At 42.1% G+C, this 12,987-nt stretch overlaps 1 protein-coding gene across 2 annotated transcripts in view; it reads right to left on the reverse strand.

Annotated features, from left to right (window-relative positions):
- gpc5b (glypican 5b) overlaps window positions 1–12,987 on the reverse strand; it is a 395,161-nt gene that overhangs the window by 229,057 nt on the left and 153,117 nt on the right. The window contains exons 4-5 of one of the 2 annotated variants that reach the window (XM_034039535.3): window positions 2,314–2,447; window positions 178–237 (exon numbers count right to left, since the gene is read on the reverse strand). In XM_034039535.3, coding sequence (XP_033895426.3) covers window positions 178–237; window positions 2,314–2,447 — 194 coding nt within the window. The remainder of the gene's footprint in view (window positions 1–177; window positions 238–2,313; window positions 2,448–12,987) is intronic. The other variant, XM_058990024.1, reaches the window with a different exon arrangement.

The raw sequence follows: 12,987 nt of genomic DNA on the forward strand, positions 1-12,987 counted from the left end.
GTTTCTCTCAAAGCTGCCCATATCTAGTAATGCACAACAGGTAAGAACTTATTTCATCAGCTGCAATCTCTGTAACAAGCAAAAGAGTGGCCACTAAACAAAGGAGGAAAAAACAAACACAAAAAGAGCCTACATTGCTGGCTGGAGGACAGTGGCTTCACCCGAGGTCATGCTTACCGAGATATCTTTTTCAGACTTCTGGGTTTATCATTCTTGGAGGATTTGAGAGGAAGCGAGCTAGGACCAAACGTCAAACGTCAGGGAGAGAGAGGGAGTCGAGGCAAGCGGGAGAGGAGCGGGAGGGATTGGGAAGAAGAGAAGAAAAGAGCAAGACAAGAGGGAAAAAGAAAAAAAAACATTACTCGAAATCAACATGCACATGCAGATAAAGAGGCATTCTGTCATACACACAAGGAGCTGGGCAGAGGAATTACAAGACCTCTCCCAGAAGAAAGAGCTTTTTATACATACTGTTGAAACACATAGGGATCTCAGCAGAGGAATCACAAGATCTCTCCCAGAGAAAGAGTTTTTTATACATACTGTCATACACACAAGGATCTCAGCAGAGGAATCACAAGATCTCTCCCAGAGAAAGAGCTTTTTATACATGCTGTTGAAACACACAGGGACCTGGGCAGAGGAATCACAAGAACTCTCCCAGAGAAAGAGTTTTTTATACATACTGCTGAATGAACCATGTAACAGGGATGCTGTGGGTGGTTCAGTGAGCTCACAGGACACAGATGTTTTCTTTGAAAACACCAGCCAAGGCACACAGATTTATTTACAGTTTTCACACTTAGTGTAATACCCAGGGCAGTACCACGAGTGGTAGCTGGGTGAGCAGGCAATACAAACACACAGTGTAGGAACAGTATAAAAACAAAATGAGGTAAAAAAAAGTGCCAAACAAAATACTGAAAAAACACAGCGAAAAATAAAAGGTGACCTTGTAATGGCCATGCTCTAAAATAAATATGAATTAGCTTGGTAGAGACTGACTTGTTACGTGATATAAGAGGAGTGCGAAGTGAAGCTGATTTATAATACACTAACATGTACAGGGTTAATATGTACTTGCAACACAATAAGATGCTCTGGAATGTGTCTTCACGATTTGTTATTATTATTATTATTTATTTCTTAGCAGACGCCCTTATCCAGGGCGACTTACAATTGTTACAAGATATCACGTTATTTTTTACATACAATTACCCATTTATACAGTTGGGTTTTTACTGGAGCAATCTAGGTAAAGTACCTTGCTCAAGGGTACAGCAGCAGTGTCCCCTACCAGGGATTGAACCCATGACCCTCCGGTCAAGAGCGCAGAGCCCTAACCACTACTCCACACCGCTGCTGTTATAATATGTGGAAGAAACTTGTCTGCCACAGCAGAGCATGGCGCTGTGTGCTGCCATGTAGTGACAGCTGAATAAGGTCTCTGTATAATAGTACACAGCAGATATTAATTGAGTGATATGATATTGAGGGAAACACCATAGTAAGTAGAAAAACAAAAACTGTTACATTTAAATCGAGAGAATTATAGCTGTGTCCCAAAGTAAAGACTCTGTGTCAAACTGGAGCTATGATAGACTCACAGGATAGAGTTCCAAATATGAAGACAATATCTCACTGTGCTTTTACTTTCATTCACAACCCTAATAAGTCAGATCGAGTCAGAAATCAATGTCAAGGTCATTGACACATAGAAGGCAGGGTTTATATAATCATAGAATAAAATTGTGTACGGAATGAGAAGCCAGTATCTCAAAATACCCACTGAGAAACTTAGCATAGAATATATACTGTAGTATAGTATACAGTATATTCTATATTCTATACACTTAGAATGAGTCATGTATGGCATTACATTGATACAATGGGAGCTGGTTTCACAAGACACGTTAAGCACTAATCTTGGGTTATACAATGTTACTGTAGGTACAGTAAGGTAGTCAGAGATTAGTGCTAATGGGGTCTTTGAAACCAGTCAATAATGTTATTATGAACAGATTTTAATTGTTTTTAGTGGTAATTATTTGGAAAAAATAGGACCAAATATATTAAAAAGGGAACAAGTAGTAATGTTAATAAAGCTAACAGCACTCTGTTAAATGCACTAGATCTGTGAACAAAAGCCAGGGGGGGTTGTAATGGGAATGGCTACATGAAGTAAAATGTGAAATAATGCCTGGTTATTGTAAAGCAGAGAGCTACTCAGACCGAGTCCAGGGCAGTATGGGTCAGAAATAATAGGAAAAAAACCTGATGCCAAAGAGTTGAGTTGTGTTCTCCTTCTCTTACCTTCTTTTCTTGGAAAGCCTGCCAAGCTGGGCCTCAATCGGGGGCTTGGGTGCAGGAGTAGACCCAGGAGGGGGCATAGTCTCTGGGGAGGGGTGCACCACTCTCTCGGCTGGCTGGCCACACACTTTATCCACCTGGGGAAAGAAGAACAAAGATGGGCTTTTCAGTTCTAGTTAATTCTCCAGGGAAATGCTGTGCTTTTTAATTAAGACAAGTAGGTCAATAACATTATATCACCAGCCATGGTTGTAAATAGAAAAACAGAGCTAATATGATAAAGTGAGTTACCACAACATACATGCACTATATGCACATAGATGGAAGGGTACATGGAAAAGTGGCACATGGCATGCCGGATGGATTAATAATTCAACTTGTATCACAGTTCTGGTGTGTGTGTTAACTGACAGAAAGTGAGAGCGGTGTATTTACGTTTTATTAGGGGTTATTATTTGGTGTGGGGTTTAACAATTGACAAAGCATTTTAAATGTATGCTATACTGCTTTCAATAAAGGGTTGGCCTGTTTCCCTCATTCTCTGCTTCTTGTTAAAGATCTTGGTACCACTGAAAAGATACTGGCCCCCTCAACATGCAAAAGATTGTCTCACAAGTTTGGTGGCTTATTAAGAACAGGGTGAAAAACTAATCAAAAAGTTATGTTGAGATCACAAGATGAATTATCTCAGATTTGAAATGTTGAGATCCAGACATAACACATTTTCCTTTTCCTTTTTTCTATGAGTCACCAAACACAGTGCTGTATATAATACCCATTCACTGCCAACAGAGAAAGACTGGAGGGGATTCTTCATTTTACAACCCAACACGGGATCTCTGCTATGGTGACTGTCGAGACTGGTACCACTTTCACATTTTACAAACACACAAAGAATGAAATGACAGGATCAATGAACAAACCAGTCAATTCCCCTAGCAGTAGGCATACTGTTTCCTTATTTGATTAGCACAATCAAAACTACTTTACGGCGCACCGTATATATTGAAATATCGACAATGTAAAGAGCGCAGATTAAACCAAACAATCTGACGAAAAGCTCCTAATTGCAGATCAATGTCAGATCCAGGGCCTGGAGCACTTAAGGTAATTAAGTGAAAGTCACGCACAGCAGATAGCTCTCAGAAATACATTCAATTCAATTACCTACCTCTGTTACAGTTGTACTTTGTAATGAAAAAGTATGGGGGGATTAAATCTTTTCTTTTAGGTGATTAGACAGGGCACGGAATGATCTTTTACCCTCATCACATTATTGTATTAGTCCCATTCCATGTGGAATTGTAGTAATGGTCCTAAAAACATTCAGCAACAACATTATTGAGTCACTTGAAATGTCCATCGTAAGGGTTTGCAGTCTGTGCTTCTGGGTTCTGTTTATACCCATATTGAGTTAGTGATGCTTTCTCTAAACCAGCCTTTACCTGCTTTTAGCTGGTCCAGAAAATCTTAGTTGCCCATTCGAGTCATGTAACATTATAACATTTTAACCCTGCCAGTCCCACCTGCTTTCTCTCTCTATATATATATATATCAAGGGTGGGCAACTTTGACGGCCACGAAATCCACTAAAACCCTTTAGAGGGCTGTGGCAGGATGACAGAGGTTTGAGGCTCAGAGACAGTGGAAGGGGCAAAATAATGATCTTTATTAAACAAAAATAATCAAATAAACAGGCACAAGGGCCAACAAAAAGGTTCAAACAAAATACAGAAATGTAGGCTGGGCATTAGCCTTCACTACAGTTTCTTTTTCCAAAATTAAACAGCACAGCACAGCACACCAACAAACAAAACTCACCCAAAAACTCCTCTCTCTAACAAAGGGTTTCAGCTGCCCTTTTATAGTCTGTGGCTGGAGCCCAATTAACTAATAATTAACAATTAAACACTTAAGGCTCCAGCCACATTCTCACATGTATTTTGCAGGGAGGAATTTAACCCCCTCCCTGCCAATCCAAAACAAACCAAGAATCACAAAAACATAATGAAAACAGTAAAACAAACAATAACAACAAACACATATTTATAGGGGCGAGCTGGCACCCCATCACAAGGGCCATACATTTATTTTATTGGCTACGTAAAGCACAACTCAGAACTACTGGCTACAATACAGTATGTTGTCGTACAATTAACCACGGATTAACAGTGTAAAACTATAAGTGCCTCTTCTAGCAAATAACCTTGACTTTAAAAAAATATCTGAAATATAAATCTTTTTTTGCAATGTACAGAATAGTAGGAGATTAATAAATTAACAATGTTCTATCTCTGCTGCTTATCATCATTTCGATATCTTGACAGTCAGAGTCAAACTCAAGGGTTCAAGTTATATTCCTTTGGCAGTGCTACGATTTGCAGACATACTGTACTGTACAATGCAATGGGCTTACTTCCGTTTTCACTACAGATATGCACACTCCTGATTATATAGAGAGAGAGTAGCGGTGAAGCAGACTTGAAATGTCACATGACATGGTTTTAATGGAATGAGGAAGACTGAACAAAGGATTTACAGAACCACTGGGGTGTGGATTGTATTTATCCCACTCAGACCCCATTACTAATATCTCGGTATCCCTGAATAGATAACTGTCTCCTCTCCTCTTTAGAAATATGCAAAAGATTTTAATGAGCAAGACCTCTCACAATTAAAATGGTATCCTAAAATGTTCACCTTTTTCTAAGAAAGCTGGGATGAGGTTTGTTGCCTGATCACCTCACTTACACTGCTCGCTCACTAAATATCTAGGTATCCATGAATAGATAATTGTCACCTATTTAAAAATGTGTTTAAGATTTCAATGAGCAATCCCTCCCACAAGTGCACTGCTATCCAACATATGATGTATTTAATGACAATGTTGAATGACTGGGTGGAGCATCTGTTTCTAGTGTTACCCAAAAACCCTTTCCCGAATGTCCTGAGCAATCCTTATCCAGAAGCCTATTTTTGAGTGTGAAACAGCTGCGCTTGTGGGACAGCCTGCTCATTAAAATCTGTTTTTTAGATCTGATAGTTGTTCTGTAAATAATTTGTTATTCCTATAGTTTGTGTCGGTACTGTATATTTAGAGTTGATATTGTTGTGCAAACCAAGTGTGAGCAGTCAAGCCAAAAAAAATATTGACCTTCCTGACACAATGCAATTGCACATAAGAGACATTAGACAATAACAACATTAATCTCAGGAGTCATTGTTTGGTTAAATATTTAGATAAACTAAATAAACAACTTTGCATTCATTGATTCTCAGTTCTCATGAAAAAGACTCATTCGTGGTTTCTAGGTAACTTAAATATATTTTACAACAAGGAGCCGGGGAAGGTCACACTAACACATGTGATCAACTGAGACCAGCATCTACGCATGTTTGATCTCTAGCCTGGGCAAAGCAGCCAGTCTGTAAGGAGGAAGTGAAACCCCACTGACACTGAAACTCAAACCCCAGGCTGGGAAACTCAACCCCCAGGCTGTGATACTCAACCCCCAGGCTGTGCTACTCAACCCCCAGGGTCTGCTACTCAACCCCCAGGCTCTGATACTCACCCCCCAGGCTGTGATACTCCCAATAAGAAGGTCTAAACAATTGTGTAAGCCGTTCTTTACATACATGTAAGAATGTATGTTTGATATACCTCTTCCAAAATTCTCTGGATAGGCATCTCCCATGGGAGGTAATATAAGGAATACTGCACACCCAACTCTACATAATAAGGCTGTAATTCCTTCAAGGGCTTGGTTTAAAACAGAAGAGTGCTAACTAGTAAAGTGTAGTTTATTTGTTAGAATTACAATGAAATGCGTCTATTAGCTCTTTAAGGACCGTGGTCGTGTAAACACGAACATAGTGAAGTGTCATTCTGGGCCCGTGATCGGGTAAACATGATAAAAACTTAGTTTCTTTGACTTACTGGACCACCGTACTTTCAGTACAGCTTGTTAACACATATCATTGGATAGGGGAGGGATTGAACTTCACTGCTTGATTTGTTTGTTTTTCGTGTGACATCGCTGAGACGGGCATTTCATTTTTAAAGGGTGGAGACATTTTACAGCAGCATGCATAAACAAATCATGACACAAAAAACCGGAGAACACTGTAAATCCGATGTACTTGATTTACAGTTATAGTAGAACATTTATTCTGTCTCCTGTGTTTAAATATATATGTTTTTACAACATTTATAAATATCAAGAAACGAGTGGATATAAGCAGATCATGTTTCATGTTTTAAATGTATCAGTTTTTTTCTCTTATTGAAAAACTATTATTTTATTTATAAATATTTATTTTGAGAAAATAATCGAGAGTAGTGTCCATTATTGCTTATAAAGACCCTGAGAATAAACGTGTATGATGTCATTAGAATCACTCAGATGAAACAATGTCTTGTTTGCCCAAACATCAATATTGTTCAACAAAACTTTCAGGAAGTATTGTAAGGTCCCTCAGGTCACAGAATAACACATGTTTATACACGTATCTCTACGCAGAATACATAATAAAAAAATCATGTTGAAAAAAAAAGTGAAAAGTTTGTATGGTGTCTGAAGTACTTTATAATTAGAGCCTGTGAAATTATTTTTATAATCTTTGTTTTATTTTTCACAAATTTAATTTGATTTTGTTTTATTTTTTAGAAATTTCATTTTATTACAGATACACAGTAATACAGACAACTCAAATAGATGTATATCAATAATAGTATAGTATACATCATGTTTCTACATGTTTATACATCATGTTTCTACATACATATTTTTTATTAAACTTTTTTTTACATTTTGACATAAACGGATCTCGCACAGAAAAATGATTTAACGTACAGTCCCTCACTCTTTTTAAATACTGCCCATGCCCTCAAAAAAATACAATATAAAATAAAAATGAATATTTAATAAATTGCACATACAACAATCGGCCCATTACAAAACTGATAGGAACTGTATTTGAATCCCATTGCACTGAAGCAGGCTCCAGCAGACAGCAAGCTTGGGGTTTTGCAAGTATTTTTGTATAAACCTCCCAATTTAAAAATGTCATTCTATGGTAGCTTTATAATGATTTTTCGTTTTTATTTCATTGCATTTCGTTTTATTTTGTTTTATATTTGCATTTTGTTTAATTTTGTTGTATATGTTGCATTTCATTTTATTTTGTGCAAAAAATTATAGAAAGAGAGTCAAATACAGTCACAAAAACTCTGGTCCTGGGGGAGCATCCCACTGAAAAACTCATCCTGGTGGAGCATCCCACTGACAAACGGTTGGTCCTTAAAGGGTTAAGGCCAGCAAGTCAAGGGACCAACAAAATATGGCCCTAATAGTGGGTGGGCCCTGAAACTGGTGGTCTGTTAATGTTCCAATCTAATTGGGACTGTATGAATATGGTCTTAATTACAGGGTCGCTTTCTACAGAGGAGCATTTAAATGAGGTTTCACTGTAACTGTAAACAACAGGATTAATGATTTCTCTAGTTCCTTACATTTGTATTTAATTTCTATATCGCTGTGGCAAAGTGGTAACTACGTGCAGGTGAGTGCAGTGCAGAGCGGAATAATCACACAGAAACGTATGGTACAGGTGCAAGGGTGTTTATTAATGTTTATAATGTCCAGAGCCTTATGGCAACAACCTGTAAATAATAATACTGTTGGAAGTGGTACAGCGGCGTGTATCACTCCATTTATACAGATCCTACGGGTTTGACCCGCAACCAAAAAGTCCAGTTTTTCCTCACCCACACAAAACACAAACACAGACACAGTTTCTACAGTGCGTGAATTAGGTGCTCGTGGTGAAAAGACAGTCCTGAAGTGAAAGAAGTGAGTGCTGAAGTCCGGGTTAATGCTGGCCGACGGCTACAGCTCCGGATTGTGCTAGTACTCTTAAACGACAAACAACACAAAACAGACAGTGTTACAAGACAGACGAATACAGCGAACACTCACGGTTTCTTATTTTCAAGTTCACGGGCTCCTTCTAGGTTTATTTGCTTAACCATCTACAAAGGAACAGATCACTCAAGCCATGCCCCCTATTTATACCCTCGCCCATGACCCCGAGGTTAACGAGCGCATTCGCTCCTCCAGTCCTCGGATGCCACGCCGCTTACCGTCCGGGTCAATGAGCTTGGGTGCCGTAGCTCCGCCCCCTTCCTAAATGACCGACTTCCACCTACCCTACGGAATAAATTGTCGTGCCATTTAATTAAGGGTACTCTGTTCCTCTTGCACCGTGCCCTCACAGGTCGAGAGGGAGATCTAACACCAAGAGTCATTCGATCTCTGTCACAATCGCTCAGTTTTTTTTTTAAGCATTTTCTTGTACTTGAATATTTTTTTTTCTTTCCCATGAATTTTTCTATATATATGTATATACAACATGCCCCACAGCAGGGTGTACCAGGAGAGGACAACACCAGGGTGTACCAGGAGAACATGCCCCACACCAGGGTGTACCAGGAGAGAAACACACCAGGGTGTACCAGGACAGAAACACACCAGGGTGTACCAGGAGAACATGCCCCACACCAGGGTGTACCAAGAGAACATGCCCCACACCAGGGTGTACCAGGAGAGAAACACACCAGGGTGTACCAGGAGAACATGCCCCACACCAGGGTGTACCAGGAGAACATGCCCCACACCAGGGCGTACCAGGAGAGCATGCCCCACACCAGGGCGTACCAGGAGAGCATGCCCCACACCAGGGTGTACCAGGAGAACATGGCCCACACCAGGGTGTACCAGGAGAACATGCCCCACACCAGGGTGTACCAGGAGAACATGCCCCACACCAGGGCGTACCAGGAGAACATGCCCCACACCAGGGCGTACCAGGAGAGCATGCCCCACACCAGGGCGTACCAGGAGAGCATGCCCCACACCAGGGTGTACCAGGAGAGCATGCCCCACACCAGGGTGTACCAGGAGAACATGGCCCACACCAGGGTGTACTAGGAGAGCATGCCCCACACCAGGGTGTACCAGGAGAACATGCCCCACAACAGGGTGTACCAGGAGAACATGGCCCACACTAAGGCAATGCCAAATCCAACAAGAAATTGGGAGTGTATTTTAGTTGACAATGAAAGTAATTACAATGCACACTGAGAACTATTCAACACTCAACCTCCTCGAAGAAGGCACACTGGAAACTAACAGAATGGCAGAACACATTCTATAACTATTACAGCCCACAAGCAGTAAAATCAGCTTCCAAGTGGAGTCTGTTCTGCTGCTGGGCACATTTGTATAGCTCTCCTCATTTAGGAGCACATGTAAAGACTTCAGTGCAAGTACTTAACAAGTCTCTGTCTTTTGAAACAAAGAAGAATTGCGTTTCAAGTTCCCGACTCAGTTCTTGCACTGTATTAGACATCTGTATTAGACTTGTTTGTTTCTCATTCTGTAACATTCAGATGGTCTTGCATGTTATTAACACAGTAATATAATCACAGCTTCCTTTTTTCTCTTGCTGAAGATCTTTCCTTGTATTTTTTACTTCAATTTGGAATATGCAGGGATCTCAATGACAACTTATATGTTAATGCTTTGGCAGTCCCTCCTTTAAACATTATACTATTATTGATGTGCAGATAGTCTGTGCTTATATGTGTGTCAATGAAAACCTGACATATTCTACCTTCGTTTTGATTCTGAACATCAGAAAATGTTTAAGGTTGTTACTGTACATATCTTTCAGGTACAAACATACAATGACATCCATCTCAAAAGGTAGTGTGGGTACCCTGTTTTGAAACGTATTCTCTCAACTTGTTGGGTCTGATTGTCTGTCTGTCACTCAACATGCTGAGCACGGTAACTGCCTTGATCTTCCCCAAACTTGTATCATGCTTTCAGTCAGGATAATCTTGTGTTATATAATCACCTTTATTATAATACAAAATCTTACAGATTTCCAAAAACACTGAGGTGGTAGTGGTTGGGGAGTGAGATGGTGGTGGTGGTTTGGGAGTGAGGCGGTGGTGGTGGTTGGGGAGTGAGATGGTGGTGGTGGTTTGGGAGTGAGGCGGTGGTGGTGGTTGGGGAGTGAGGTGGTGGTGGTTGGGGAGTGAGCTGGTAATTCAAAAGCACAGCAGGACTGAGATTGTGAAATAGGTTTATATACCTTATAGTAGTGCTGGGACGAACACAGGATTTTCATGTTCGGATATTTGCTCATAATTTAAATAATCATTCGGATATTCGTTCATTTTTCAAAAAGCAATAAAAGCCATTATATTGCTCTGAACGCAGGCAGAGACAGCATAGACAGCACTATTCTCTACCTTCTCCTCCCTCCTAAACCCTCCCCCCCTCCCTCCTCTATCTCCCCTGATGACTTTGCCTCCTTCTTCTCTTCTAAAATCTCAGATATCCGCAAACTCTTTAACACCTCTCCCTCCCCCGCACCCCCTCCCGCTCCAACTCCTACACCCACTGCAACCCCTACTAACTCACCCTCCTTCTCCACCTTCTTGCCCCTCTCAGACTCTGACCTCTCCTCCCTGCTCCAGGGTCACAAACCCACCACGTGTGCCTTGGACCCCCTCCCCACTCACCTCTTTCAAGCTGCTGCTCCTGCTCTACTCCCCTTCATCTCCTCCCTCCTCAACACCTCTCTAGCTTCTGGTATCTTTCCCTCTGCCTTCAAAAAAGCCTCTATCACTCCCCTCCACAAAAAACTTACCCTCGACCCCACCTCCCTCCAGAGCTACCGTCCTGTCTCCCTCCTACCCTTCCTCTCCAAAACCCTTGAGCGGACTGTACACCGCCAGCTCTCTGCTTTCCTGTCCAACCACTCTCTGCTTGACCCTCTCCAATCTGGCTTCCGCTCTGCTCACTCCACTGAAACCGCCCTCCTGTCTGTCACCAACTCACTTAAGTGTGCCCGAGCTGCCTCTCTCTCCTCTGTCCTAATTCCCCTCGACCTCTCTGCTGCCTTTGACACTGTTGATCACTCTATTCTACTATCATCTCTTGCTGACCTGGGGATCTCTGGCACTGCTCTGGCCTGGTTCTCCTCCTACCTCTCCAACCGCACTTACCAGGTAACCTGGCGTGGAGCAACCTCCACACCTCACCCTCTCTTAACTGGAGTCCCCCAAGGGTCAGTCTTGGGTCCTCTCCTGTTCTCTCTCCAAACCCGCTCCCTGGGCCCCCTCATCGCATCCTATGGTTTCTCATACCATTTCTATGCTGATGATGCTCAGATTTTCCTCTCCTTCCCCACCTCTGACTCCACCATCTCCTCCCGTATCTCTACCTGTCTGTCTGCTATTTCCTCCTGGATGCACTCGCATCACCTCAAACTCAACCTCTCTAAATCTGACCTCCTTTTCTTTCCCTCCTCCTCCCCCTCCTCTGATCTCTCTATCTCTGTTCCTCTGGAATCTACCACACTCTCTCCCTCTTCCTCAGCTAAGAACCTTGGAGTCACCCTGGACCCCTGCCTCTCTTATTCCCAGCACATCTCCACTCTGGCACGCACTTGCCGATTCTTCCTGAGCAACATCCGAAGAATCCGACCCTTCCTCACCAACTATGCTACCCAGCTCCTGGTCCAGGCCCTGGTACTCTCCCGCCTAGACTACTGCAACTCCCTCCTGGCTGGCCTCCCTGCGTCCGCCACCCGTCCGCTCCAGCTCATCCAGAACTCTGCTGCCCGCCTGGTGTTCTCTCTGCCTCGCTTCGCCCACGCTACTCCACTACTCCGCTCGCTCCACTGGCTCCCGATCACCGCTCGCATCCAGTTCAAGACTCTTGTACTAGCCTACAGATGCCTTGACCAGACTGCACCCAGCTACCTCCAGACCCTCATCTCTCCCTACACCCCCACTCGACCTCTCCACTCCGCCTGCACTAGAAGACTAGCTCTACCTCCGCTACGCTCCCCTGCCTCCAGAGCCCGCTCCTTCTCCACCCTTGCTCCGCAGTGGTGGAATGACCTTCCTACAGATGTCAGGACTGCCCAGTCCCTGACCACATTCCGGCGCCTCCTCAAGACTCACCTCCTCAAAGAGCACCTGTAGAACTCCTCTGTTTGTATCCTGGGACACTATCACCCTTCATGTAAATGTGCTTTATTTTGCTCTTATCTGCCCCCTATTTTACTGCATTTAATCCTGTACTTCAGAATACTGTAATCTGCCAAGTGTTTAACCTGTAGTACTTTGTATTTAATCACATCCTGATGTAACTATCACTATTTAATCATATCCTGATGTAACTATCACTATTATCTGCTGTATTATTGAATTGTGGTTTGTCACACTTGTACTTTGCTTGAACAAAAGTTATTGTATTTCTTGCTCTTATTGTATTACTTGTATTGTAACACTTGAAATGTATCTGCTTACGATTGTAAGTCGCCCTGGATAAGGGTGTCTGCTAAGAAATAAATAATAATAATAATAATAATAATAGCAGCAGGAGCAGGGGGGCGTGGCTGTGGTCCCTGTGTGTGCGCGCCTTTATTTTACAGCAAGACCTTACAATATTTAACACATTAAAATAGAAAAATATTCCAGGAGTAAAGAATAAGTTGTTTAGGACTTACTTTACCCCAGCGAATGAACTACAAAACAAAGGATGCCAAATAGCAGCTCAAGTTAAACATTGTTTTGTTTATTCCCGAAAGTACATA

This window comes from Acipenser ruthenus, chromosome 17 (assembly GCF_902713425.1).
Source record: "Acipenser ruthenus chromosome 17, fAciRut3.2 maternal haplotype, whole genome shotgun sequence".
In the NCBI taxonomy this organism is placed as follows: Eukaryota; Metazoa; Chordata; class Actinopteri; order Acipenseriformes; family Acipenseridae; genus Acipenser; species Acipenser ruthenus.